Below are 27,573 nucleotides of genomic sequence, written 5' to 3' on the forward strand. Positions count from 1 at the left end.
ACTTAATTTATTGGTATTATTAAAATAAGAGAAAAGGCTGGGTATGAGATCGGTATACTCAGATTTGTGTTTATCTCTGTTCTCCTTACTTTGGAAAAGACCCGCTACATTCCTCCTATCCAAGTCTTTCCATTGGCTGAACTGCTAGTTTTAAAAAAGCCGGCGGTGGCATGCTTAATCTCTTTCTTTAAAATAATTAGCCATTTTGATTCATTTTCAAGACAATTCCTCTATTTGTTGTGTTAGAACTTGACTATCAATCCACTTGTGCTTATCATGTGGATGAATATAAAATTCAAAAGTATTTTTTTATAGTTACCACATCTTTTTTTATATAGTTCTGAGAAATGTGTAATCATAAAAGTCAGTGAATCCTCATCAACTCTTATGTATCTAAATGTCAATTGATGTGAGTGAGTTCATGTGATACATAATTCACAGGTACCACGTTTGTAAAATTCTTAGATAAGTGAGTATGGAAAAAAGAACTTTGTCCAAGAACGTGGTCTATGCTAGCAGTCCCGTGTGTCTATCTCTTTTCCTCCGTTGTGAAAAAGATATTTACGCATTTTATTTTGATTGAACATAGAGATTAGACACAGGGTGTTGGAGTAGGCCTCACTCCCTTACAAATAACCACTTCTCTATAATAAGTATGTAAGAAAGGATAAAAACCACAAATGCTAGGGTGGTGGGTGTAGATAAAAAAGATTCTAAAGGTCATGGGATTGACTTTCTATTTCATTGGCGAAGGGTTAAGTATAATATATTTTTTTGTACTTGAGAGAGAGACGGTGGAAGGGGGTTGGAAGACTTAGAACCCTCTATCATATTACATTTGATGGACCCACAAATGATTTCTCATATGCCAATTGTGATAATGATCACAGTTCATTTTGAGTTGTGATGTTGAACCTTACTTTCTGGTTATGTGCAGAACAAGATTTTAAAGCTTGGCATCAATCTCAATGGATATTGACTGTTTGAGATCAAACTGGATCAGATGGATTTATCAAATTTTTTTTCTTAAATCAATTTCTTGAACTTTTTTCCCATACCAATAGATTAGTAATATATAAGAGATAAAGTAGGAGTGGGAGTGAGAAGGGGTGACTTATAGCATAAGGTTAAGAATATGAGAGTCGAAGCCATGACCTCTTGGGAATGGACACTCTACTAGTGAGGCAAAGTAGTTGTCTCATTAAGGATGATTCTGACCAGTGTATTTATTCTCACATTTGTTGGATGCCTCCGTATGTGCTCTCATTGACTTGTGAAAAAGGTTTCTGTAGGTAAAACCTTCCCCGGTATCAATTTGAACTAATAAGCATCATCTAAGCAATCAAGATTTCTCCCTTAAGGATCAATCCAAGCATAATCAATTCTTCGAGACTCCTTCAATTTGCCAAACTTGAGATTAAATTCAATGAGTGAAAGCTCATACCTACTTATCTACATATTAGGCCTGAGGAAGAAAGATCATTTAATCCTCATCTAAGTAATATAGAAAAAAAAAATTCCATATATAAAGAAACAGCGAGATCATTTCAAATGAAGAGAAGAGAAGAGAGAGAGATAAGAGTGGCATACCTCACTAGCAGCTCAAGAACTTTAAACCCTTGAATTGCCTTGATTGTATGGCAAATAGATAAGACATGATGTTTCAATTTATTGCATGTGCTTTACAAAAAAAGAAAAGAAAAAATCTGAAATAGTGGAATTAGATAACGACACTGGCGCTGTCCAATCTGACTACAGCCCCAGTTCTCAATGCACAATACAGTGAATACACTGTATGTGTACTAGGAAATGGCTATATCACGGAGTCTCAATTCAATGAATGTAGACCTTTTTCTTTTACCTTTTTTGGGGTCATCTTGGGAAGATATCCCTCTCCTACGATGAACCTATACCTATTTAGAGTGGGTCCCACATATCAATTAGCCATCATGTGTCAATATGTGTCAAATATTGGTTTGTTCAGTTTCAATCCTAGTTTCCATTCAAAGTATGGACATACATATCGATATGTATCCATTTAACTAGTACTTGATTGATCTAGATTAATTATCTGTATGGTTTCAAAAATAAAATAATAAAATAAAAAATATATTTTTAAAAAACAAGTATAAAAGTGTGTAAATATGTGTCAAACATTGGTTTGTCCAGTATTAATCATGGTTTTAAGATTGTTTCGGATCATTCCTACATTGTTTAAGGGTTAAAATAATAAAAAATAAATAAAAAAAACAAGGATAAAAGTATTCGATATGCACCAATCCAATCTATCGATACCAATACCTAAATTCTTGACTCCAATCAAATTAAATTAATTTTGATTTATTATTAGAATAATTCAAAATTAAATCATTAAAAAATTTCAGTTTCAATGTCAACCGAGTCAAAATCAATGAGAAAATTTCAGGGTTTTTGGGTTTTTAGTTTCTTATCAAGTTACTATTGATCCGGTCATAATTTTATTGTATTTTATCCATTTTTCAGTTTCGATTGTGCATCTCATCTGTCTGATTTGGTTTCGATTTCTATCATTTCATTAAACCACAACCTGAGGCCAAACAGATAAGGGTTTTATTAGATTTCAATTGTGCATTCCATTGGTCTGATTTGGTTTCGATTTCTATCATTTCATTAAATCACAACCCGAGGCCAAACAGATAAAGGTTTGATTCGATTTTGATTGTGCTTTCCATCGGTCTGATTTGGTTTCGATTTCTACCAGTTTCATTAAACCACAACCCGAGGCCAAGCAGATAAGGGTTTGATTCGATTTGGCCCGGGTAGATTCGGTCTGTTTCAGTCGACCGACCGACCGACCGACCGACCTGTCCGGACAAGTTTGACACCCATCCGACGTACGAAAATTTTAGTACCTACACGAGTCACGAGGGGCTTCTTAGATGAATAAAAACCTTTTGGTGATCAGAGTTGTGGCCCACCAACTGATGACATGTCAGAATATGATTACGATAAATTAATCATTACAGATGGACGAGTGAAGATGATGCTGATGATGTGCATGACCCATCATAGACCATCAGGTTTGGAGGTTCACTACTGCTGACATTGTCGTGTCATGAGCTCATGAGTCAAGAATCATATGATATGGTTGATATCATCCAATCGTGTCTTCCTTCAGGAGTTTTGTCAACGGTCAACCTATTCGTCACACCTTTTAGGTCTTGTTTGTTTGTCAAGGAAAGAATAAAAGAGGAAACAAAATAAAATAAAATAAAATAAATCAAATTTCACGATTCCCAAAGTAATCCCAATTATGGAAAAAAAAAATTTCTTTCCCAAAATATTGGAAAAAGATCCTACCCAACAAAGGGACACTTAACGAGGCATTCGAAGATGGGAGGATATGAGATTATGTGTCTATGTGTTGGGGTGTATGTTTAGATCCTCTTAACTATGAATGCTTCATTGGATGTTGGTTGGAGAGGTTTGGATTCTCAAAAAAATATTCTCCAATATGTGCAAAGAGTATTTACACAAAACAAAACCATGGGTGAAGAGAATCTAACCATTGTGGTGATTATTTCACTCGAAATACATCGGATATTGGATACAATAGAAGAGGAAGCATTTATTAGAAAAAAAAAAAAAAGGAACAATTATAACTCTAGATGGATGTACCTTTCTTTCGCTCACCAACTGTGTAGGAAATTTTTTCCCAAAAAATATACCGACTGAATTTCTCTTTAGCCAACACTTCACCAACTACCATCGTTATGTTTGGATGGGACTCCAAAGGCTGTGCCCACTTCGAATAATAGAGGGGGAGAAATTAACCTTGATAATCTCCACCATGCGTGAATAAAAACTTTCTCCAAAACAAAATATTCTTAGTTTACTTTTCTGCTTTATTGATTTCTTACCAAACAAACACGGCCTAAGTTAATTTTTATTGATTTCCTTCCGTGGAACAAGACTCACGTTGCTGGACCAACAAAAGGTGGGATACGTTCCAGTGATGAGTCGAGTGGTTTAACTGCCGCTGACCAAAATCCATTAGTAGTTTAACTGCCACCCACCAAAATCCCCAAGGCAAGGCTAAAGGTAAATGATATGGACCACCTTCAAGGAAAGAAGTTAATTAAGACCACCTTTGCCTAACTGTTCTAGAGGCTGGGCAAACGGCATGACCCACCATCAAGGAATGCAGTCCTTAACCATCTTTTCTCATCTGATAAGTGTTGGGGTTCTATGCCAAAGCAATGATTTTACAGATATGAGTAACCCAATGTGAAGGTTTATAAGGACTTGAGCACCCTCTCCTTAATGGGTAGCTCCACTGCATCTCAAACACAATCACTTTTTAATTTCTGATCCTTGAAACACAATCCCTAAATAATGAAAACAAAATTTTATTTGTCATTATCAAAGAAAGAAATACCTTGGACCTTCAAAAAGCCAAAAATAAGACTCCTCTGTACAATTGCTATTCCAGTCACTTCCAAGCACCCATCTAGTAAACATAATAATCAGTAGATGGAAGAAAATCTGTGGTTGTCTGCACAAGGTCTAAAGTGAAAACAAAGCAAAGAGTTGAAGACTTCACATCAAGACAAAAACTGAGTACCTTTGTCTGCCTTGAGAGGATGATACTGTAGCAGTTCACAATCCTGAAAGAATCCCAAATTGTCAACAAGAAATAGAAATTTAAGACTGCCTGTGAACAAACTGCAACCCATTTCAATTCCAAAGTCATCAAGTGGCTCCAATGCTAAAGCTTTACCTGATTCATGTAGAATAATAATTAATACTACAATTTACAATAACTACCATTGGCAACCTTATCCAGTTATACCTGCAATAACGGGATTTAAAGTAATCAAACATAACAAGGTAATTTGAGGCAAACACTGAACCTGTTGCAAAAAGAAAATACATCAATTCAGTTAATCCTTAAATAATAAATGAAGAAAGAAATCCAATGAGAATGTAGAAGGCACCCCAATGAAAAAGTCCAAGTGATGACTTTGAAGAGAAAATTTACCCTAACATTACAGAGTCAATCAACAAGGAAGGAGAAATAATTGTAACATCAGCATATAACCAAGGAAATGTTTGCACTATTTTCCTTCACATATCAATGAACCAGGAGGAATGTAAAATTTATGTACAATTGGCTCTGCTGTCTGGTTCAAAAATGCTACAATCAGGATCAGTGCCAACTAAAATATTACAACCTAGGGATTATAGATTGTACATTGAAACAAAAGATGTCAGCTTGTGAGGGGCAAAACTCCACAATGCCAGAAAGTTCTGCTCCAAAATAAACCAATCTTTCTTGACAATTTATAGCCTGCTAATAGACCTGGCTGCAAAAATGACCATCAATATAACCAATCTTTTTTTGACAATGGTACCCTATACTTTGCTTGAGTTGTATATATTAACTTTGTATATTGCAAAAAAATATACAGAGGGAAATTTACATGATCATGTTTAGGTCGAAAAGATCATCCATTGGAATCTCAAGGCCCATAAAATCATGATCTTGCAATCCATCATCTTCAATATTCAACCATGACTCAAGATCTTGGCCTTGCCCACCAAGTACATCCATTCCAGGTAGCTGCAGGTTTGATAAATCGATGCTTTCAGTGTCATTCAATGTCTCCAAAGCCGACTCACTATTTTTTTTAATATTGCTATCACTGGCCATCTCACATGCTTTTGGGACTGGAGGCAATACAGATTTTGGTGGCTCTGAAGCCTTACCAAGAAGACCATTAGCAGAAGCAGATAAATGAGTTGTCTTCTGCTTAGGCTTCGTTTTAGACTTCCTTTCTCCTTTGACATTGCTGCCTAAAGCTGGGCGACCAATTTTCCCAGTGCCATTTCTAGAGGACAGATCTCTGTTGTGCCCCTTTCCCTCCTTCTCTCTCTCACTCCTCTTTCCTTTTGTCCGGGTTACAAGAGCACTCCCAACACCTGATGGTGCTCTTAGAGAAGAACCACCATTCCCGCCATCAAGCTCATCCAGCAATAGCTCCCTCCTTTTGGCCCTACTCATCCATGTTTCTTCCTTACCAGTAGTTGGTTCAGATAAGTGATTTTCTGAACAAAACACATCAGAAGGATTCTTCTCACGGGCATCTATGTTCTGCCTTAAGCGTGAAGTTGCAGAAGGGGTCTGATGCAAACCCTTGGAAGCTGCAAAAGACAAATCACCAATCAACCACCAAAAATTGGGATATTAGACATCATTCATGAGAAGTTCAATTAATATATTACTCAACTGAACAATGCCTTACTGAAAGTTTGCAACTACTGGTAAGATTAATTAGTCCATACATCATTAAATGCCACTAAGCACTTCAAACAATCAAATATTTCAGGATTTCAGTTCAGATGAAATTGATTTCTCCAGGGGCAATATGTGAAGTACCTGAATCCCTAACTTCTGAAGGAAGGGAATGAGTATCAGCACAAGGATTGGCAGGTTCCCCCCCAGCCATTGTATGTATGAATTCTGCATCATTGGGGCTGGAAGACACAGAATGAAACAACTCTTTGAATACAGGCTCGTTGAAGCAGCTCTTGCCTGCATCTTCATAATTCTGGCATCGTTCTAGTGTTCGTTTAACAAAAGATAAGGCAGCATGCTTAGCCATTTTTCCACTTGAACCTTTTCCACCTGATGCATGAGGGCCCCAACAAGCCTGTCAACCATGAACATAGTATTAGATCAATCCCTATGATGTGTGAAAAATTATTAAACAGAATTCTGGGAAGCATGATCATAATTAGAACTCTAAGTTTACCCAGAAGATGAAATGAAATGGTACTTTACTTCTATCAGTGTAGAATGATGAAATTGACAATTTGAAAGAAAATAAGAAGGAACCAAATCTTCAAAAGAAGAGCACAGACAGAAAGGCGAAAAATTCTCTCAAAAATTGAAAAGTCAGCAAAAGAGCAACAACTACAAATAAAGCAAAGTGGTTCATTTTGTTATATTGCAGGCGAAAAAGCCTAAAAGGCGAGACATGATAAAGAGCAAGTGAAAGAAAATAGAAGTTTCCCTATGCGGTATTTCAGGCAGTAATACATAACCTCCACGCGAGAACAAAGAATACAAATAATGACCCTATTCACGGGAGCAAAGCAATCAGAAGATTTTGATGATGACACTCCATGCTTAAGGCACTGCAAACTCTGCAGATAGGAAATATTTCCTCAAGGTAGTATGTTCCCCGTTCTCTCCCTCCCCTAATTGAGATATCCTCTGTCTCGCCCAATAAAGCAATAAAGATTGATTGAACCATCAAAATTTGGAGTGCGAAGTAGAATATTGGGAAGATCCATTTTAGGGGGATCAATATTAATATTATAATCCACCTTTTTTTATAGATCCAGTTATTTCATCTATTCAATCGATCTCTGTTCTATCCATCTATCTCAAATATAGAATATAGAATTACGAAGAAGAACGAGATGAATAGTATCAATATCCTAACTCTTTTGTATATATAGGAATAGGAAGTGAAGGATCCTTTTTGCTATGTTGAGATCTAGCTGCTCCAATCTGTTTTTTAATGCTGAATTGCTCCACATTTACTTCCTCGAACCGCATTTTCCAAAACGAACCAGAGCCAATCCCAATTGATCTTGTAAGAGATCCGCTACAGACCATTACCAAGTCTTCCTCTGCTTCTGGTAAATCAAAAGGTAACCTCTCAACTTCTGCTAGGGAAGAAATGAGAAAACAGCAAACCCTACAGGTTGCCACCACTTTTTGGTCACAGAAAACTTTTTACCAATTCCAACAAGTTGTCTTTTTGAATTTGTTGAAACTTCTTCAAATTAGATCCTTTTAATTTCTATCTCGAAGATATGCTTACGAAGTTCTTCCAACTTACTGATTAGAAGTTTAAAAAAAAAAAAAATGGAAAACAGCATGGGGGGCAGACGGACAAAACAATTGGCCTCTACTATTATAAAGACAAACCCAGGTTAGAAATATATATTATAGTTGCAGCCTATGATCAATAAAAGAAGAGCGTACCCGGCGCACGAGGCTCCCTCATGTGCGAGGTCGGGGGGGTGGTGAATTACCCAGCTTTAACCTGAGATTGTGAAGAGGCAGTTTCAACCGCTTGGCCACCAGGTCGCAACATTTGTACCTTACCGTTGGACCAAGTCTATGATCAATCCTTGGGTTAAATCTAATAGTGGAGGGCTTCTGCTCATCATAGTGTAGGGAGCGCTATATAGGCCTCTTGAAGTTCATAGACTATTTTATAAGATTCATACATCGTATCCAGAATGAACACCTCATTCCCCTGGATGTGTAGATCTAGAAACTAGGTTTGCTGACAGCTTGGCCAGAAGCAGAGCCCTTAGGGGGGGAGTTCACCATTGTATATTCAGGTTTTAATTGGGAAAGGAATTCTCCGTCAGCTCCACTTCAGGGGGACACAGCTGGTAAGCCTGGTATAGATGTTGTTCCTTTTGTGTTCCTATTGATGGCAATCCGGTATTTCAAGAGGAGAAGGAGACTTTGGTTGAGCAAGGGATGACAGTGAGCACCCTATTCAGGGGAATCCATTACAGTTTTATTCTCGGAGATAAACCACTACCACTGTACCTTGCAATCGCCTCCCTCGGATCCAGAATCCAACTCTGGTAACTCCTTCCCTCCTAGTGATCCTAGTGATCTTTTTATTAATTTACCCATTGCTGCTCATAAGGGGATTAGGTCTTGTACCAGCATCATATTTCTCACTTTGCGTCATATAGTTCTCTCTCACCTTCCTATCAAGTGTTTGCCTCTTTCTTTTTCTTCTGTTTCTATTCCTTAACCTGGCAGGAGGTTATCACAAACTCCAGATGAAACGATACTATTATTGAAGAGATGAGGGCATTTGGAAACATGGTTCAAAATCTCGCCAAAATTTCGGAATTTCAGTGTTTTTTTTTTTTTTGGCCCGAAATAACATTTGTACAAAATTTTGGTATTTCGGCTGAAATTTCGGTATCGTTTCGGTATCTCGCCTGTCTTGGTACATTCCATGTGTTATAAATACCATATCTCGGTCGAAATTTCGACTGTCTCGATGGTTTCGGTTCCATTTGCCTATTTTGAAGGAAAAATACTGTAAGTCTCCAACAAGCCTCTAATTAGCCACATCATCACACATTTTGACTTCCATTGGACTCCTACAAGATCTACACATTCAAAGCTTCGGAAAGGTAAAGTTCTTTCTCCAAAACTAGGTAAAATTTTCAAAATAGTTCGACGGTTGCTGCCAAACAAAGGTGCAACTCTAAAACAATGTCATGTCCTAATATTTTTGTATTTTTATGTTCTAAGCATGTTTATTAACCTTCAAATAAGTTACCCACCAAGTTTCAAGTCAAATATGGCCGTTTGACCACCGAAACAGTCAACCGAAACAAACAAACAAAAACACCATTTCGACCAAAATTTCGCCAAAACGAAACGAAACTTCAGTTTCTGAACCCACCGAAACACTGAAATGAAATGAGATTTTGAACCTTACTTGGAAATAATGACATATGGGATTTGGTATCTCTTCTTTTTCCACCGTATTAGAAACCAATGGGTTGTAAGTGGGTATTCACTGTCAAATAGAAGATTGATGGAACAATAGACAGTTACAAAGCTAGATTGGTAGCCAAAGGGTTCACCCAAACTTATGCCATTGATTACCAAAAGACTTTTGCTCAAGTTGCTAAGATGAACACTATCCAAGTTATACTTTCATGCGCCGTCAACTTAGGTTGGGAGTTGTAGCAATTAGATGTTAAGAATGCCTTTCTACATGCCGAGCTTGTGGAGGAAGTTTACATGGATATCTCTCCTGGTTTTACTAGCAAGGAGACTCGAGGAAAATTCTGCAAACTAAAACGGGCTTTGTACGGGCTAAAACAATCGCCAAAGGCTTGGTTTGGCCAATTTCACAAGGCTTGGTGTCAGTGGGTACAAACAAAGTAATGTTGATCACACCTTGCTTGTCAAATGTTTTGGCAATCACATTACTATTCTCAATGTAGATGTTGATGACATCATTGTCACTAGGAGTGACCTTATTGAAATAGCTAAGTTGAAGGCCTATTTAGGCAAGGAGTTTGAAATTAAAGATCTGGGAAAGTTACGGTACTTTCTTGGCATTGAGGTGGCTCGATCAACTAGAGGTATCTTTCTTAAAAAAAATATATATTCTAGATCTTCCTCCTGAGACAGTGTTGTTATGGTGCAAGCTTGCAGACACTCCTTTTGAGGCTGGTAATATCTCAAGAGAAAGGATGGGGAGCCTATGATGAAGGCAAATATTAGAGATTGGTTGGGCGACTCATTAATTTATCTCATACTCGGCCAAACATTGCCTAAGTTGTAAGCTTGGTGAGCCAGTATATGCATGATCCTCATTCTTTTCACATGGAGGTTGTGATCCGTATTCTTCAATACTTAAAGTCGGCTCCAAGGAAGGGTGTTCTTTTCTCACCTCCTGATCACATGCGTGTGGAGGCTTTTATATATGCAGATTAGGCTGGCTCTCTAGCTGATCGACGGTCCACCTCTAAATACTGTACCTTTGTTGGAGGCAATCTTGTCACTTGGCGTAGCAAAAAACAGGCTGTAGTTGCACGATCTAGTGCAAAGGCTGAGTTTAGAGCCACGGCACATGGTTGTGAAATGTTGTGGCTTCATGGTCTTCTTCAGTGGTTTGTTTGTTTCAGTGCCTATGATGTACTATGACAGTAAGTCAGCTATTAGTATTGCTCATAACCTGGTTCATCATGATCGCATGAAACATATTGGGATTGATCACATTTCATAAAGGAGATTTTTCATCCTATTTTGTGCAAGTTGAGTATGTGTGACACCAATGCACCAACTTGAGGGGGAGATTGTAAATTGGGTATAAGGATAGATTTGTCCTTAGGGGCATTGTTGTACTTGTACTCATTCTTATTTTATTATAAATAGAGAAAGGCTGGTATCAATTAGACACAAGTCATATTTTCCCCAAAATCACAACATTTTGCAACCAGTGTTCCTCCGACCTCCATGAGTTTGCGTGGTATCATTGAGTGCTTTTCCATTCTCATTATAATGTAGTCTTGGGGGTGGGTGTGGCCCACCAATTCAACTGTCTGAAGCCTGTACTACCATTGTTATTTTCAAGAGGAGGGGAAACAAATCAAAGGGATAAAATAACAAGGTCCAATGCTACCTTGTCAATGAGACAAGCCAAAAACCTAAAACAATGCACGCCACATGGTTGAATGAGGAAAGCACTAACACATTAGGATCAACTTCTCATAAGGACTAAAAGTTCAAGAATATGTTAAGAAACTTCTCTCTATAAGTAAGCATACGTTAACCATGGCAAGAAAATCCAGATACAGAAAAGGCAGCAATTTAACATGAGAGTGCAGCAATGCCTCACAGCACAAGGTTGTTCCGGAGGTTCATATTAATTTGATGTCAAATTGAGAAAGAAAGCCAACACTTACAACTAACCAAGCGAATGTACATTGTTGACTAAAGAAAAATAATATTTTAACATTCACCTCTGACATGGGTCTTAGAAAGATAATCAGTACCTCATCTTCTACTTATGGGCAAATCATGATAGGAAGTCCAATAAGGATTGCCATATCAGTTCACTGATGGCCTCAATATTGAGATCTTCAATATTTATCATCAATAAATGGATCACTAATGCTATAAAATAATTTTACATATACCTTGCAACAGAATAAAAAATAAATGAACTAGGTATTGCCGTAATGGAAAACAAGAACTTACCATATATTTGTCATAAGCCATACCAACAAGTTTGTCAAGGGCGTTACGCTCAATCTCTCTACACATCCAAAAAATGTTTGCATGAACAAATCATGGCCTAAAAATATTACGATATAATCTAACGAGAATAGGCACATTTGTTACCTTTCTTGGGATTCTCTCTCCTCAGAGACAGAACCTTCTAGCCGAAGAAGTAATGTCTTCTTCTTGTTAACCTATAACAGAAGTAACAAATAGATGAACAATATAAAGAGCATTTACAGTCACACAATAGATTCTTTTTTATATGACGCATTACAGAATACCAACGAGATCTTCTCTGGTACCAGCTTAGATTTATTATAAATTGGAAATGTGTCACAACATCCATACTGATAATTATGGAAGAAAATACGCAGCAATAAATTCATAGAAACCGAGGAATAACAAGAAATGGTGATAAATCCATGTCACACACCTACACAGGCAAACACATGAGTATATAAAGATACACATCACAATCATGGTGGCCAAATACTTACCCTGCCAGTAACGGAATAACAATAATGGTGATAAATTCATACAAACTGACAAATAAGCATCATAATATGCAAACTATAAAAAGTCTATCAGCATAAAGAGGCTTAATTTACATAGAAACTTACCGTGATGCGAAAATACACACGAGGCATGTGAACAATACATAATGCACGAAAACAAGAAAAAAGAAAGAAGGGTCAGTTTGAGGACTTCACTTATTAACACACAAACATGTCCTCTGGGACAACAGTCATTATATTTGTACTTGGCCATCCATTTATTAGCATGCTAATTACAGAATATCCCACTTACACAACTTCTGTCCACCTTCCAACATCCACCAAAGCATATTCAATGAATTAAATGTTTCTTATACAAATTGGCCTAAATCATGGACTATAATATTTTGGTCAAGAACAAGAATGCAAAAATTTAGTAAACAAACAAATAGATTTCTGAGAAGTACCAGATCTCGAAGTTTCTCCTGGTATGAGCTAATTTCTTCACTGATCTTGTCATCTTCTCGCAGTGCCAAGTCAGGCTGATATAAGAACGATGTGCAATTAGGAACGGAATGATAAATTCAAACCAGCCATCTATAAGAAATCTTATCGAAGACTAGAAGGAAACAAATGAAATAAGGCACTCAAAGTGAAGCAGCTCCAACAAGGATATGATGTTTCAACTTTCTTGAAATTCATTTTGTAGGCTGCTAAACCCATAAAACAAGAAGAATCACTCAATAGGTTGTATCAAATAGGAAGCAGAAGCACTCATTAGACAATGAAGGATTACCCCAAGACTCATCACATGCATTTACAGTGAGAGCTCTGGCAAATGGAAACCTACCACTGGTTCTGGGAAAATTCCAATACACTGAAGCTCTAGCAGAAGTCGTTCATTCAAGGTCATCTTCTCATACTGAAGTTCTGAACAAGCCTTGACAGGCATCACTGCTTGGTCCGGTTGGAGGCCATTTAAAGAATGCCGGAAGTTTGAGACTATTCCAGAAGTTGTATCTGGCAGTACATCAACATCTCCCAGGTCATCATGTTCCATCTGGTCAAGGCGTCTACGAGTGGCCCTTATCCTATAGCCGTTTGAAGTAGCTCGTGCAACTGTTTGAAAGTTTCCCAATTCTGTCCGACTCAAACTGTTCGATTTGAACTCTTCATCCAGCTCAGAGCTAGTTCCATATATATTGAAATTGAGGTCTTCATCTCCATTAGAACAAAATCCTCCATTCTCGTCCTCTGAAATCAGAGCTGCAATGAGCCTTCCGCACAGTGGAACAACATTATGATCCCTTATTCCCAAAAAGAACTGCTCTGAGAAAAATTCATCGGGCTTTATTTCACTTGTGAGCTCCTTATCTCTCTCACTTTCAATCGATCCAAGTCCATTCAGGACAGCACCACAATCATCTTGACCGATAGCTCTCACAGCTGTTTCCACCAAACTAATTCCAAAATCATCCTAAACAAAGTGAGATATATGTATATAAGTTCACCAGAAGAATAATGGGTCTCAAATAGCACCAAGTATCTTAAAGAAGACTACAATGTTTACCTTCAAGTTTTGACTAGTATTGACATTCATATCCATGGTAAATTTATTGATAAGGGAAATCTGATAATCATGTTGAACACAAAATCAAAATTGGGAAAAATTTATGATACAGGAATATTCAACAGAATAAATTGAGAGATAGAGAAAGTAAAGAGCAATCACTTGTTGCCTCAAAAAAGCGACATCTTCAGCTGACACAAAACCAAAGAGTGGCTCCATTTGTCTCCAGAATGAACTTGAACAAGCATTGGCTGCATTTGATAATTATAACAATCAGTCAATCTGAAGAGTGCCTTTTCCCAAAGACAATAATACATAATTGAAGTGAAAATAGTACAGGGATTTATAGCATCTTTTGCGGCAGCCATTAGTTCTTCATGGCCATCATCCAGTTTTCCTGGAAAATGAAAGCACACACTTAGACAACAGGATGAAGAAACAAGGATAGTACCATAATACCATGCATAATTTGCAGAAGATGTTCCATTGACTCAATAATCCAGAAGTAAAACAATTTAAGAGGGAGAATCAATAAAAATAAAATAAAATAAAATAAAAAGAAAAGAAAGAAAGAAGAAGATCAGACACAGAAAGAGATATGAAATACCATGAAAATTCACAGCTCCACCATTCATGGCAAACCTGGGTCTTTTATATGCCTTACGGTCAGACAGCTTCTTAGTAGGTGGACGGCCTGCTTTACTGAACCAAGAAACAATTTATTAGACAACAAAAAGGTCATATATGTTGACTAACATAACGGGTGAACAACTATAACTACCTGTCAGTCTTTTCAAGACCAGGCCTTGTACTCCTGAGCTGTTTTGCAGTGACGACATTGTTAAGCTTCCCATCTGTCATTGGCATGCTTGACCTTGTTGACGTGAAACCACGTGCAGTTCTTTCTTGTTTCCGAAGGCCATCTCCAAGTTCTTCATTGTTGGATCCCTTATTCTTTCTTGATGGCAATACTGGAGTTGAAACCTTTTGAACATTCTGTCCAGTTCTCTCATCTGGCTCACCAGATTTCTTTCCGTTGTCTCTGGATTTGATTTCAGCAGCCCCTGACTCTTCACTTTCTGATAATGCAGCTGAAGACAAAAGGTCACCTTTTACTTTAACTTGCCGAGAAGTATTACTGGACAAGCGTCTTGGGAATCCCAGTCCATTTCCATTACCAGCAGCATGGGATACCGTATCTGAAGTTGGGCTCTCATCCTGGACTGGAACAGGAGGAACAAGATTTGTTCTTCTTGCAACACGAGATATCTTTTGGGGCCTTTGCCCAGCCCATTGTGCTACAGGTGGTGATGAAGAACGAGTTGACGGGGGGCGTTTCCTATTGCTAGCCCCAACAACAGCTGGGGCCTTGTTCATACATTGTGAAAGCTCCCACTCATCAGTAACTCCAATTGCTCGATGGGCACTAGGGGACGACTTGGGTATCATACACGAACCTGATCGTGGAGCCCTGGCAGATGCAGTCAATTTCGTGATTGAAGTTGGACCACCTGAGCTAACACTATCTTCACGAACATTCGGTCTGGACATCATATAGCATAGAAGTTATATTAGCAATAGATAATTTCATAACAAACAAAGAAAAAAAAATTATCTATAACATAAATGTAAATATATATATATACATATATAAAGAATCATTCTGAGAGAAAAGTAGAAAAAAAAAATATATATATATAAATATATATATTTTGCAAAGAAAGAAAAATAGTAGATTTTGAGAACCACAAGACAAAGACAAACAAGAGTAGAAAAAAAAATATGAAAGGAATTCAATGGGTGGAAAAAAAAATGACGATGATGCGTGTTTTTAATATGGTCTTCCTACCTATTAACAGCTTTGAGATTGACCCTTTCCTTTTCAGAAACAAGAGTGCGATCTCGTGTTTCATTGGGAAGGGAGCCACTATCCTGATCAGTCCTAGCAGAGGAAGAACGAAAGCCAAGGCCATTTTGTTGAGGAGTCATATCTACTTTTCCACCTCCAGAGGCTCCAATACCAGGGGTCGACCTGTATAAGAATACTCGTAAGTCATAAATAATTACAACCCAAATGTGAGGTACATATGAAGAGAGAAAAATCACTTTAAAGAAAGAAAGGGGGAAATTTTTGAATATGCAAAACAAACTCATGAAATGCCACACTATAACCAGTAAAGAAGAAAAAGAGAGATCCAACTTTCCCATTGCCACGTGCATTCTTTTAACCAATTGGAATAGTACATAATAAACATCACAGATCCTCATCACCCCCTCCCCCCCACAAAGAGGAAAAGCAATGCTCCATACAGCCCGAGATTTTCCCAAAAGGAGATCCTGAGTTGCATAGGGCTGTTTTGATCATGAATTTAGGTATCCATATTGTATCGGCCAATAAGTATTGGTATCACAGGAACCCAATACCGATAGCTAACACATACTTGCACAGTTGACTGTGTTGGTAACAGTATCTGGCATATTGGTCATGATGACCCAATACAAGTTATAAACCGGCAATTTATGGTTTAAAGTATCAGAATCATATCGGTCGTATCGTCCAATTTTTTTTAATTTTCTCCATTTTCTGGATTTTTTTTTGGGTACAAGTATTAATACCCAAAAGTGACCCTTACCCACTGAATCAGAACAGTTCCAATTGATTCGCCCAATACGTAATGATATTGGTACGGCCAAACATCAAAACCTTGGTTGTGATGCCTCCCTAGAACTTTAACTAAAGGCCGTTTGCATCAAAAGAGGTCTAAAAAAAATAAAACAAATAGGCAGAGGGAATATTTTGTACCTAAATAAGCAGTATCCACATTCAAGGGAGATGAAAAGGTTCCGATTCCTCAGCTTCCAACACTTTTTTCTAAGGGAGACTACCCAAATCAGGAATCTAAAGACCCAGAAAGCATGCAAGGACAAGATTATTTCTCTAAAGGAAATGGTTGTCTGCAGGGAATTACAGAAGAAGGAACACAAAACAAGTGATGGATAGATCCTTGACTAGATTTCTGGATATTGGATATTGCTGCTGAATTGGATTATCTTATGATAGCCTCGAGAATGAATAGCTCAAGATGTTTAGATCCCTTTGAATAGCGCAAAATGTTTAGATCTCTCCCAAAAAAAAAAAAAAAAAAGGTGATGAGAAATTTCCAGACAAGTGACGATAATCATACATGTTCTCTTAAAAGCCTTCAAAGCCCAAATCCTTGCAGTAATACATGAAGTACATCAGAATGTCAAGAGCATGGATTCTAGAAGAAGCAATAACAGAGAAAGGAATCACCTGTATGGAGCTAAATATTTTATCACGAACACACACAGCCTCAATGACAAGGAGAAGTGTGCTCCTGTTAAAGCATCTATGAGAAATAGAAGTTTGAATATTCTAATCCTACAAGGAGTCAAGATTTCAAACTCGGAGTTATGGATATGGTCAATGTCACAAACCGCCAAGCTCTCTCCCAATCGTCATTAATTTGTGGCGGTCATTTGAGGCACCATATCTCGCACCTTTTCGGGAATTCTTCCATGAGGTCCTTTGAGTGGGCTTTTCTTAAGCCTTAAGATTTCAAATTTGAACTATTTAAGTAAAGATGGAACTTTGGTGTCCCTTTTCTTCTTTCGGTAGCTGCATCTAAAGGGGTAATTATGGTGTGGGAAAGAAAAATGATCAAAGTGAGGGCTGGTCTCTACAGAGTACAGACCTAATATCCATGAGATGAACTGTTATTTTCATGAAATAAAATCTTTAGGCTGCCAAAGGAGCCGCTTTTGGCCTATTGGAGGAAATTTCAACTCAGCAAATGTTTCCTCCCAAAAGAAAAAGGACATGCCATATCAATAAATGTATAAACTATTTGTCAATAGCAATAAATAGGTTGCTTTCTGTCTTTCTGCGGCTTCTTCAACTTTCTCAAACTTCCAGGAATGACCTCGATAAACAAATAAGACAGGTCCACTGTTTCCATGTAATGGCAGAATCATTTCTCAACAGTGTTGCAAGAAGCAATTCCCAGCTAGCCTCCGCCTCTGGACATGATCAGATCTTTTGTCTATCAAAAACTAAGAAAAAGTTCTACCATGCATAAAAATGAGGATGTGTCTCAAAGTTCCAAGCTTTGAAGACTTATGGCTGCTGGTAGAATTCATTCAGCTTTGAGGGAAAAGCATATTTTGTTCCTTGTATTAAATTTAGTGGGTAGAAAGCAAAGCAAGATTATAGAGTGGAACAGCTGTCTTCAGAAGCAATGAAAAGAAGAAGAGGAGTTCAAGAAAGACATTACTGAGATTAAAAAAAGAAGAGAAGAAAATGGCCTTTTAATCCACTGTAGTGACATTGGTATACTACAGGATGGAAAGCCTCAAATACCTTCACTGAATGACCGAAATTTGGATTGATGAAATAGAGGAGGCGACAGTGAAACCTACAGTGAGACTGTGGAAGCGAATTAGAAAAAAATGGGCATAGAATTGTACGATTGGAGGGAAAAGGAGGTAACTGGTAAGTGATCAGCAAGACTATGAGGTAAGTGATCAGTAAGACTATGGAATGAAAGCTTACATTCCTAATTGTGGTGATGAATAGAGGCAACAAGCAGTGGTAATGTTATAAAAGGCTAAATCTTAACCAAGAAAAATTCTTCTCAAATATAACACAACAGATATCATGTTCCTCTGCATTGCGCATCCCATGTACACTTTACCACTCCAAGAAATCCTAATATTCACTAGGAATGAGAGAAAGAACTTAGGAAATCCTTGACATAAAGAAGTAGATGATAGATTGGCTAAACTAATGGTTGGTAGGACGATGCAAAGAGGACCAAAGTAGCTTTTTATCTTTCATGATAGATTGGCTAAACTAAGCAAAAACAAAAAATCAATGGCATGGAATGGAAACACATTTTTATTGACCCATTAGAATTATTTCCCAAGGCCTATAATTATCTCAAAAGGTCCAACATACATACATTATTGGACCTTTTGATAAGAATGAAGATCATCTTATGGAAATGAAAGATCTTGGCCTAAAGTGTGATGATAAGCGAAGGCCACAAGTGAGAAAGATGTAAATAAAAAATAAAAATGACTGAAAAGAAAAAGCAGCACTCACGGTAAGTCATCAGGCACAAAACAAGAAGCAGAAATTTCCACCCGGAAAAAGCTCTTCTCAAACACAAAACAACAGATATCATCTCTCTTCTGTATTGGATGCCCTAGTACTATATAAACCTCTAATGAACACCAATATGACTCCATTAAAAAACAGAATTTAGAAAGAAATTATAAATGGCTGATAAGACAACCAATTAAATACCTTCCTACAATTTAGATTGCCTTGGTCTACCCGAGCAACTAAGACCCTCTTTGGTATCATTTTTCTTTTTTATTTTTGTTTACAGAAATGGTTTTGGTTCCATTTGGGTTCATTTCTGGAGCTTATTTCGATTAAAAAAAAAAATTTGATAAAACACAATAACCAAAAAGAGATCAAGAGTCATATATGTGTATTGGCCAAAATTGATTTTCAATTATTTTTGCGCTGAACTTTAATGAGCATGTGCTCAAAGTCCCAATATGGAGGGGCAAAGTAGTCATTTACTTTGTAATTAGAAATCCAAGCCCCTTGCCCACTCTTCTTCAGTCCAAAGTGGAGAAAGAAAGTTTCATTTCTTCAAAAAACCATTTTGCACATAGGGATACCAAACTATTTCTCGCAAAAAACCATTTTTCTCAAGTAGTTACCAAACTATTTTTATGTTTCGACAAAAAAAGGTTTTCATTAATGATTTTTGTTAAATAGGTAAAAATCAAAAAGAAAATTATACCAAAGACAGCTTAAATTACTAAATTTAACTCCAAAATAGAAAATAAACGAAGTACAACTCAAAACTCCCAGTAGAAAAAGGAAAAGTCAGATTTAGCTACAAAGAAATAAAACCTTCAACTATAAATTCGCCAGATCTAAGGAAATCCACAAGGATCAAAGATGGCAAACATAGGCTGTCAGACTGTCACATACAATGTATGGATTGACTGGGCATGTTCATAAGCCCCATCCGAAGACCCAATAACAAAAAGCCCCACAAAACCAATAAGAAGGCCCACTTCAAAATCCATTATGAGGCCCAATTAGAGGACCATTCTCACAGGCATACAAAGTTAAAGGTGACCTGGACGACAGCTCTTCTCTGGAACCTTGACCATGCACTCTACTCCTCTGTCATGGAACTTTCTGAGGAAATCCTCATGTAATGTTGGTCTATGTCCCCTTTTAACAGAAAGGGTATACTCATACAGAGGCAGATCGTCTTGATGAGACTTTGTGGCCTTGACACAGAGGGAAACATTAGGATTATCAGGGAATATTCAACCCAGAGATCATTGGCATCATATGACTACAGCTGTCCCACTGCGTTTTAGGGTGGGTGTTTTCTAGGGTACTCTGAGGATCCTACCATTTGGGACTGGCCACAGCTCATCTCACCCACTGCCATCTCTCTTTAGAGCATCAGGCCTAGCCTTCCATTTCCAAATAGAAGGCAAGAACCTGGTGCAAGCCCCACTTTAACAGTATTTTTTACAAAAAGAGACCACTCTCAAAGCTCAAACCTGTGTATTCATGCTGGCAGCTCTCCCCCCCCCCCCCCCCCAAAAAAAAAAAACAATGGAGCTCCTTCCCCTTTCCAGATTGTCCTATCAAACACAATAGGGAGGGGCATTGCATCATTGCTGGGATCAATGTTCTTGTCATCTCTAATTGGATCCTTAACTTGGGATACAAAATAAATATTAGAGGGAAATATTCCTGTAATCAGATGACTATCAAGTACTATTTAGTCCAGATGCTCCATGGAACATGGCTAATCTCATATTCTTATCAAGGTGGCTCACAATCTACAACCGACTCTTGAGTCTGAAGAGTTTCAGCAACCACTGTAGCAGATGAGTGAGGCAATAGGATTTGATATGGGTTGTATGCAGATTTTGAGTCTTCTACTATGAAAGTCAATTATATAGCGGAAGTGATTATGTGTAGCTGTCATAGTATGTTTCCGTATTTGGCCACAGATGTTAGCCATTGTGTCATATTTGCGTGCACTTTTTAGCTCAAAATTTTGCCATCATTCACCAAAATACATGGGAAACATCATAGCATGCAATGGTGTTGGCATCATAATTGCCACGGCGTCTAGGCGATCCAAGGCGTTAGAGGGGGTCCAGGTGCAAGGCGATCAAGGTTCCTGGACACCTAGGCGATGCCTTGACAACTATGGTTGGAATTATTCGCATCCATCAAACCAAAACTTTCACAATAAGATATCAAAATATCAAAGACCAAGCCACAAAGTCTAGACTCTAATACCTGGACAGAGAAGGATGTGCTACTTCCGGTAGGTCCCTAGGTTTTACCAGAGAGCTTAAGAGAATATAAATATTAAAATAAAAAAGAAACGGCAGCTTCAGTCATACAAAAACAGATCAGACAATTATACAGAAACATCTTTAATAAGACTAGTTACATTAGCATCCTTTAGTAGGAAAAAATAAAATAAAATCTGACAGAGTACTTCAATCATAAGATTACATGTGACTAATAATTAATAAATTCTTTTATGCTGAAAAAAAAAATAGTCATCAATGGCAGATGCATGAGTTACGCACTGTAAGAATTAACACCTGAAACCATGGGCATTACTCAGCTTTGGTCGTGCATCCAGAAGAAGCCTCTGTTGCAGGGTCCATTTGGATTCCCGATCTCCATCAACATGTTTTGTCGTCACCGTACCTGTAGAAGCATCCGACTTTATCCCAGAGCGTTTCTTTCTCATCTTTGACTTTTCCCAACCATCCCCAACAATAGGTAGCGTCCGATCTTTTTCTTCAGACGGCACTACACCATTATTGGCAAATCTAAATGTTTCTTTATCCTTATCCATGGCCACAGGTGGCCTAGTAAGATCATTAGCCTGCACATCCATCTGCATCAGTTGGGGCAATGAGTGAATCTTCAAATGAGAGCAAGGAAAATTTGAATAAAGGAAGGAGGAATAAAAGGTAATAAATGTGCAATTACCAGAAATTAGAGGGAGTGAATTGGGAATTCAGGGAGTCAGAACAGCATGTCTGCTGTCTATATGGATTTTGGAACTACAGTCCATTCCATGCTGCTTCTTTGGTTATGTAGCATTTTTTGTATGGCTAATCAATTGCTTATTTTGGAAAATGCTAACTTTGTAATTCTTGTGCATCAGTTTCAGCCAATTCTTTTTAACATAGAAACTTTACACTTCAAAACTATAACACATGACTTTGTAACACAATAGAGAAATTTGTGTTGGATCTTGGATGCAAATGAACATCAAAGGTGCAAACATAGCTATCCCTGGGATGAACAAGATTGTTTTCAATTTTTCATAAACAGTTACAAGATTGTTTTCAATTTTTCATAAATAGTTACAAGATTGTTTTCAATTTTTCATAAACAGTATCGCAAAGCAGAATAAACAGAAACAAAGTACATATTTAAGAACAGTTCAACACATGTATCATGCATGTATGTTAAGATACTTCATGTTCCACAGACAAGAATTTTGACAAGAAATGTATGGGAGAGGGAAATAATTCATCACAGGTAGTAAATAAACAATACAAAGACCATGAAAGCACTATAAGGAACACAAATTGTACCTCAACCAAGAAATATACAACAGCCAATGCCATCATTACAAAAAATCAAAGAACATGATATAACCATATAAAAACCAAGTAATGAAAATAAACTTCCAACAAACAAACATCAGACTTCAGAGAACAACAAATGTAGACATAACTATGCTATACAACAGACTGAAATCTCAGAAGCAAATTCCATATAATTTATTATTTTTTGAATGTGAGAAACAGGTGGATCAACAAGTTCAAGATACAAACCCGCACATCCACAATAGAGGTCCGGATTCGTTTATTAGGTGCAGCACCTTTGGTTTTTTTACTTCTTTCTTCCAGCTTCTGTGGATCAATATCAAAATTACTTGTCATCACATGATTCTGGGTTCCCAACTTAGTCATGTTTCCTCCAAGGACTGCCCGATCACATGGTAATGATGCACTGGATCGGTCACTCAATGAGATATCTACTCGAGATCGCTTCCTTGCTGAGATGCTTGGGAAGCACTTATCAAATTTGGATGCAGCTTCTTCCAAGGTTTTCAATCGTTCCCTGTGTAATGAGATATTTGGTAATCAAACTACATTTTAAGAGAGTATTAAAAATTAATTACAAGGGGAATGGAGAAGGGGACAAATACCTTGCCCTGTTGGAACTCTCACTGATATTAGTCCTCACCCTTTTGAGCTCCTCAAGTGAGAAGGCAGGAGATGGCTTGCCATTTAAAGATAGAGACAGAGAATCATCAGGTGAAACACCACAAGCAGAAGTTATGACTCTTTTAACTTCCCCTAGTCTGGGGCACCTATGGTCTGGTGCCATCAATTTTGTGTTGAAAGGCAAGCCATGGAAGAAATTTATCACATCCCCTTGAGTTACTGAAGAACTACTTCTTGACATGCTAGGTGATGTTGAAATTCGATTATCCATGCCCTCACGGAAGCTACCCGATCTGTCCAGAGAAGCAGCTGTGTACATCCCACGCTGCATGCTAGGGTAAGTTGGCCTATCAGTATTACCAGAAGATGGATCGAATTTGCTACTAGCTGCCATTGCTTTAATTTCTCCAAGCACTTTGACTTAGAGATCCAATAACACAAACCATTACTTGACAAAAATTAACAAATGCAGATGATGACCACATTTAAAATTCTAAAATGATAGCACAAACTACAAGAGGTGCACCTGAAAAGGAAAAAACAATAAATAAATGAATAAGACCCAACCAATTCAAGTTAATGAAAGGAGAAAAAGAAAGAAAGCAAGCAATCTGACAACTGTAATCAAAGATCCAAAGCAACCAATTTGCAAAAATCTCCAACTTGCATGGCATAACTGGAATTGATAACAATTGGTTAGCAATAAGAGGCAACAGGACCAACAAATATCTCAAAGTTCCCAAAGTATAAATTCCTTAAATTAATCCGATTATCCTGCACAAGGGTAAACAACTTTACTTGTTTGCAGAGGTCTATAATCGATTTCAGAAGATAAAGTCAAACTCTTCTGTTTATCTGAATCAAACAAAACAAATCTTTGAACATCCATTCACCTATCAGACTTGGACTGTGCAAATAATCTTTTGTACAACAAATGTTAAAAACAGTTGCAGAAGTTTGATGTATCAGTTTCCTAGGGTGGTTTTCTTTTTATTTTCTGTACCAATATGAAATGTAAGGAGAAAAATAAATACACAAAGCTTACAGATACTTCAAATATGAAAGAAGGCGAGGTCAGCGGTCCTTAACCGATCTGTCTTTTAAGCCAATCATTCTGTGTTAACACCACATTTAATCCCATCCTAGGTGTGTTCCTGCTCCCATTAAACTATGCTTAACAAAAATTCTGAAAGAGATTTCCCATGAACACAACAAAACCTTTTTTTCTTTTCCCTTCTAACAAATATACTCAGCAGATCCTGTAAATGTGAAGACACTGCCCATGGACACTTTACATACAAGCAATGATTACCTACAGATGGCTTCTTCATTTCAGGAAGCTTCAGGATCTTTTATGAATAAATTATAAGCTCCCCTTTAATATCTAATTACCAAAATAAAAAACTGCAAAAGATACTTTAAGCCATCACAAAGTGCCCTTGCTTCATTTGAGTTATTTCACCAATCAAACAAAGGAAGTTATGCAAGTAAGAGTCATCTCCATCTCTAGAACCAAGATTATCAACAGCACACAAAGAGTCACCATCCACGACTATCAACAGCACATGTGACAAAGCTTTACTTCCTATTTACTTTATTCAGCTTCTTCCATATGAGTCACCTTCACTCTAGAACCACAATTATTGAAATCATGCATGACCCAAGAAAACTTTCCTTTATATTCACTTTCTTCAGCTTCTTCTGTAATGGCTTCACCGTTTATTTTATGGCAGCCAGTTGCAGCATTTGGCTGTCTTACTATTTTGATATCTTTTTTTCATTATTTTTTTAAATTATTACTGATCAAAATGAAAACAGCTCAGCAATTGATTTCAATATCAGAAATATGGTACCTATGAAGCCTTTACAGGATTTCGATTTCTTTCCCATCATTTGTCATCTTATATTACTTTCCTACAGCTGGAATATATTGTCCTAAAGGAGCATGAAGAAATTCACAAATAAAGGCATTAGCAAGTAAATGCACAACTGATGAATGATCAACTCAAGTGGATTATTATGATTCACACTTCAGGAAAACAGCTTTTGTATGATAATTAGAAAACATTATAATTTAGCACAAGCCAGCGTGCACGAGGGAAGCACCAGCCTGCCTAGCCCCCCTCCCTTCTCGGATGGATCACAGGTTACTTTATAAGTATACTACGTATTTATGTATGTAAACGTACGCCATCCTTCTGTGAATTTGTTATCTGCCAGTCTTCTGTATGAGAAGAAATTGAAATACCTTATAGCTAACACAAGGGTCCAAAATTCATGCAAGGGTTATTTAACTTCCATTGTTGTTATTTGTTTACTTGCATGGAAGTTTGTGGAGTACGCAATCAACTCTATTTTTTAATGGCATGTGATGGTAATGTATCATTCATAAAAGGTCTCCCAAATTACCAACTGAAAGGGGTCATGCAAACCTGAACCACAACAGAGTTGCTAGTTGCTACAAATATATCAAGTGAAGAGTAATAACAAGTGGTTAATGGGACTCCTCAATCAAAGGGGATTGCAGTCTAAGGTGTCTAAGGTTGACAAAATTAATGACAGGCACATTTAATTTGGGTTATTTGGGCAAAGATAGATTTTGAAAAGCCTTATGCCAAGAGTGGCTTTAGACTTTCATCTCAACTTTAACTGCTGATATTATCATCTCCAATCTGAAGTCAGAAGTTTGACAATCGTGACAATATGAGTTTCATTATTGGACAAAAAAAGGCTGTGACCAAGTGCAAATCCCACTTTCACAGGGTCCCAAGAGGATTGAACTGGAGGCAGTCCAACTCTTTGGCATATTTTGCATGAAGTCACCACCCTCAAACTCAAACCCACCTCTTCACACAGGTAGCCCAAGCTTTTCGCCATTGCACCAAACGATAGCCCTAGTTCTTGTTATTGTGATATAATATTTTGACTAAAACCTTTTTTCCTTGATAGTGTCTTTAATATTACTTTTGTTAACATTGCTTTAGGTAATGCTACAGCCATCGTCATTATTACCACCACTGATACTGCTATTCCTGATCTGTTGTCTTCATTGCTGTCACTGTTGTCCGTAGAAGTAATAATAGCAAAAATGAGAATGAGAATAAGGATGTTGATAATGATTTTTTTTTTCTCAGAAATAAAACAGTAATTGCAATTATAGTGCAATACAAAGCTTCACTCAACGCCCTCCAAGGACATTGCATCTTAGTACTATTCCTAATGCTTATATCATTAGTAATCTAGTGAACACTACTTAGAAAATAAATCATATGACACTGCAACGACTTGATGCAGTTGTAATAGACCTCCAAACTTTTCTAGGACCTCAAAACACCACCCACAGTAAGAACAATGCCTTCTCAAGATCAACATTTCATTCACTGATTAAAAATCAAGGTTCGAGGAGGACATCCAATCAGCAAATAAAACAAAATAAAATTATGCGCATAGTGTGAAGATTAATGCAATAACTCTAATCCAAGACCATGTTAACCAATATTCAAAATGGTTAGCTTCTTAACGATTTAATAGGAAACTGTACAAACAGCTCCGATTCTGTGATCCAAATGATGAAATTCACATCTAAATGATCATCAATGGACCTAAAACCATGAATGTAAACTAATAAAAAATATTACAACTAATCCCTGCACGAAAACGAAACAACAACGAACAGATATACTAATAAATAAGATCAAAATCAAATTCATAACTGAGAAATAGCTCCTAAATTCGCGAATGATAGATGCAAACTAAATCATGGTATTGAAAGTGCATGAGTAGATCCTATTCAAAAAAACAAAAGGAAAAATAAGTGCATTGATGAATCGAACCAAGCTTACCTCAGAGCAGCGTAGAGTGACCGTGGTCAAAGCGATTAGAGATTAGGTTTTTTCGATTGAAAGGAAATAGGGAATTCGAAATGGAGGGGAAAAAAAAAATCTGATATCCAGTGATCTTACGGGACAAGTAATTCGGACATGAACGATGAACAGTCGCTGAAAGGTTTATTGCGAGAGAAAAACGAGAATTACCATGTGGAATGATATTGTGGGCGAAGTTTTATAGGTGGCCCACTTTTTGTATTGTTGGCTAGGTAACCTATGCTACACGAGCCACGTAGGCATTATTGCGGCCAATCCCAGCGGTATATTAGATGGCAAACGCTAAGGATCTTTCTTGTGGTCTACCTCTAGTCGCTCATAGTCGTCTAGTTACTTGCGGCAAGAGATTGCTAACTCGCACTAAAAAAAAAAGTAAAAAATAATAAATAAAAGAGCAAGAGATGTAACCCCTGCACCAACGTAGGGTTGATGAGAATACACATAAAG

General features: G+C 37.4%; 1 protein-coding gene across 3 annotated transcripts; it reads right to left on the reverse strand.

The window, feature by feature from the left end:
* Positions 1–5,076: 5,076 nt before the first annotated feature.
* Positions 5,077–27,307, reverse strand: LOC122068667. Of its 3 annotated transcripts, none has more exons than XM_042632546.1 (17): positions 27,085–27,307; positions 23,224–23,768; positions 22,853–23,135; positions 21,593–21,894; positions 15,750–15,932; positions 14,682–15,443; positions 14,508–14,602; positions 14,238–14,297; positions 14,063–14,151; positions 13,901–13,960; positions 13,181–13,807; positions 12,798–12,872; positions 11,957–12,027; positions 11,813–11,870; positions 6,419–6,692; positions 5,463–6,183; positions 5,077–5,345 (listed from the first exon to the last, which is right to left on the reverse strand). In XM_042632546.1, the coding sequence occupies exons 2-17, from the start codon at positions 23,634–23,636 to the stop codon at positions 5,333–5,335; spliced, it is 4,086 nt and encodes a 1,361-aa protein (XP_042488480.1). In that variant the 5' UTR covers positions 23,637–23,768; positions 27,085–27,307; the 3' UTR covers positions 5,077–5,332. The 3 variants fall into 3 exon arrangements, with proteins under 3 accessions (XP_042488480.1, XP_042488481.1, XP_042488479.1); XM_042632547.1 differs by having other exon boundaries at positions 21,593–21,882; positions 22,847–23,135; XM_042632545.1 differs by having other exon boundaries at positions 22,847–23,135; positions 27,085–27,304.
* Between the last annotated feature and the right edge of the window lie 266 nt (positions 27,308–27,573).

This window comes from Macadamia integrifolia, unplaced genomic scaffold (genome assembly GCF_013358625.1).
Source record: "Macadamia integrifolia cultivar HAES 741 unplaced genomic scaffold, SCU_Mint_v3 scaffold449, whole genome shotgun sequence".
Lineage (NCBI taxonomy): Eukaryota > Viridiplantae > Streptophyta > Magnoliopsida > Proteales > Proteaceae > Macadamia > Macadamia integrifolia.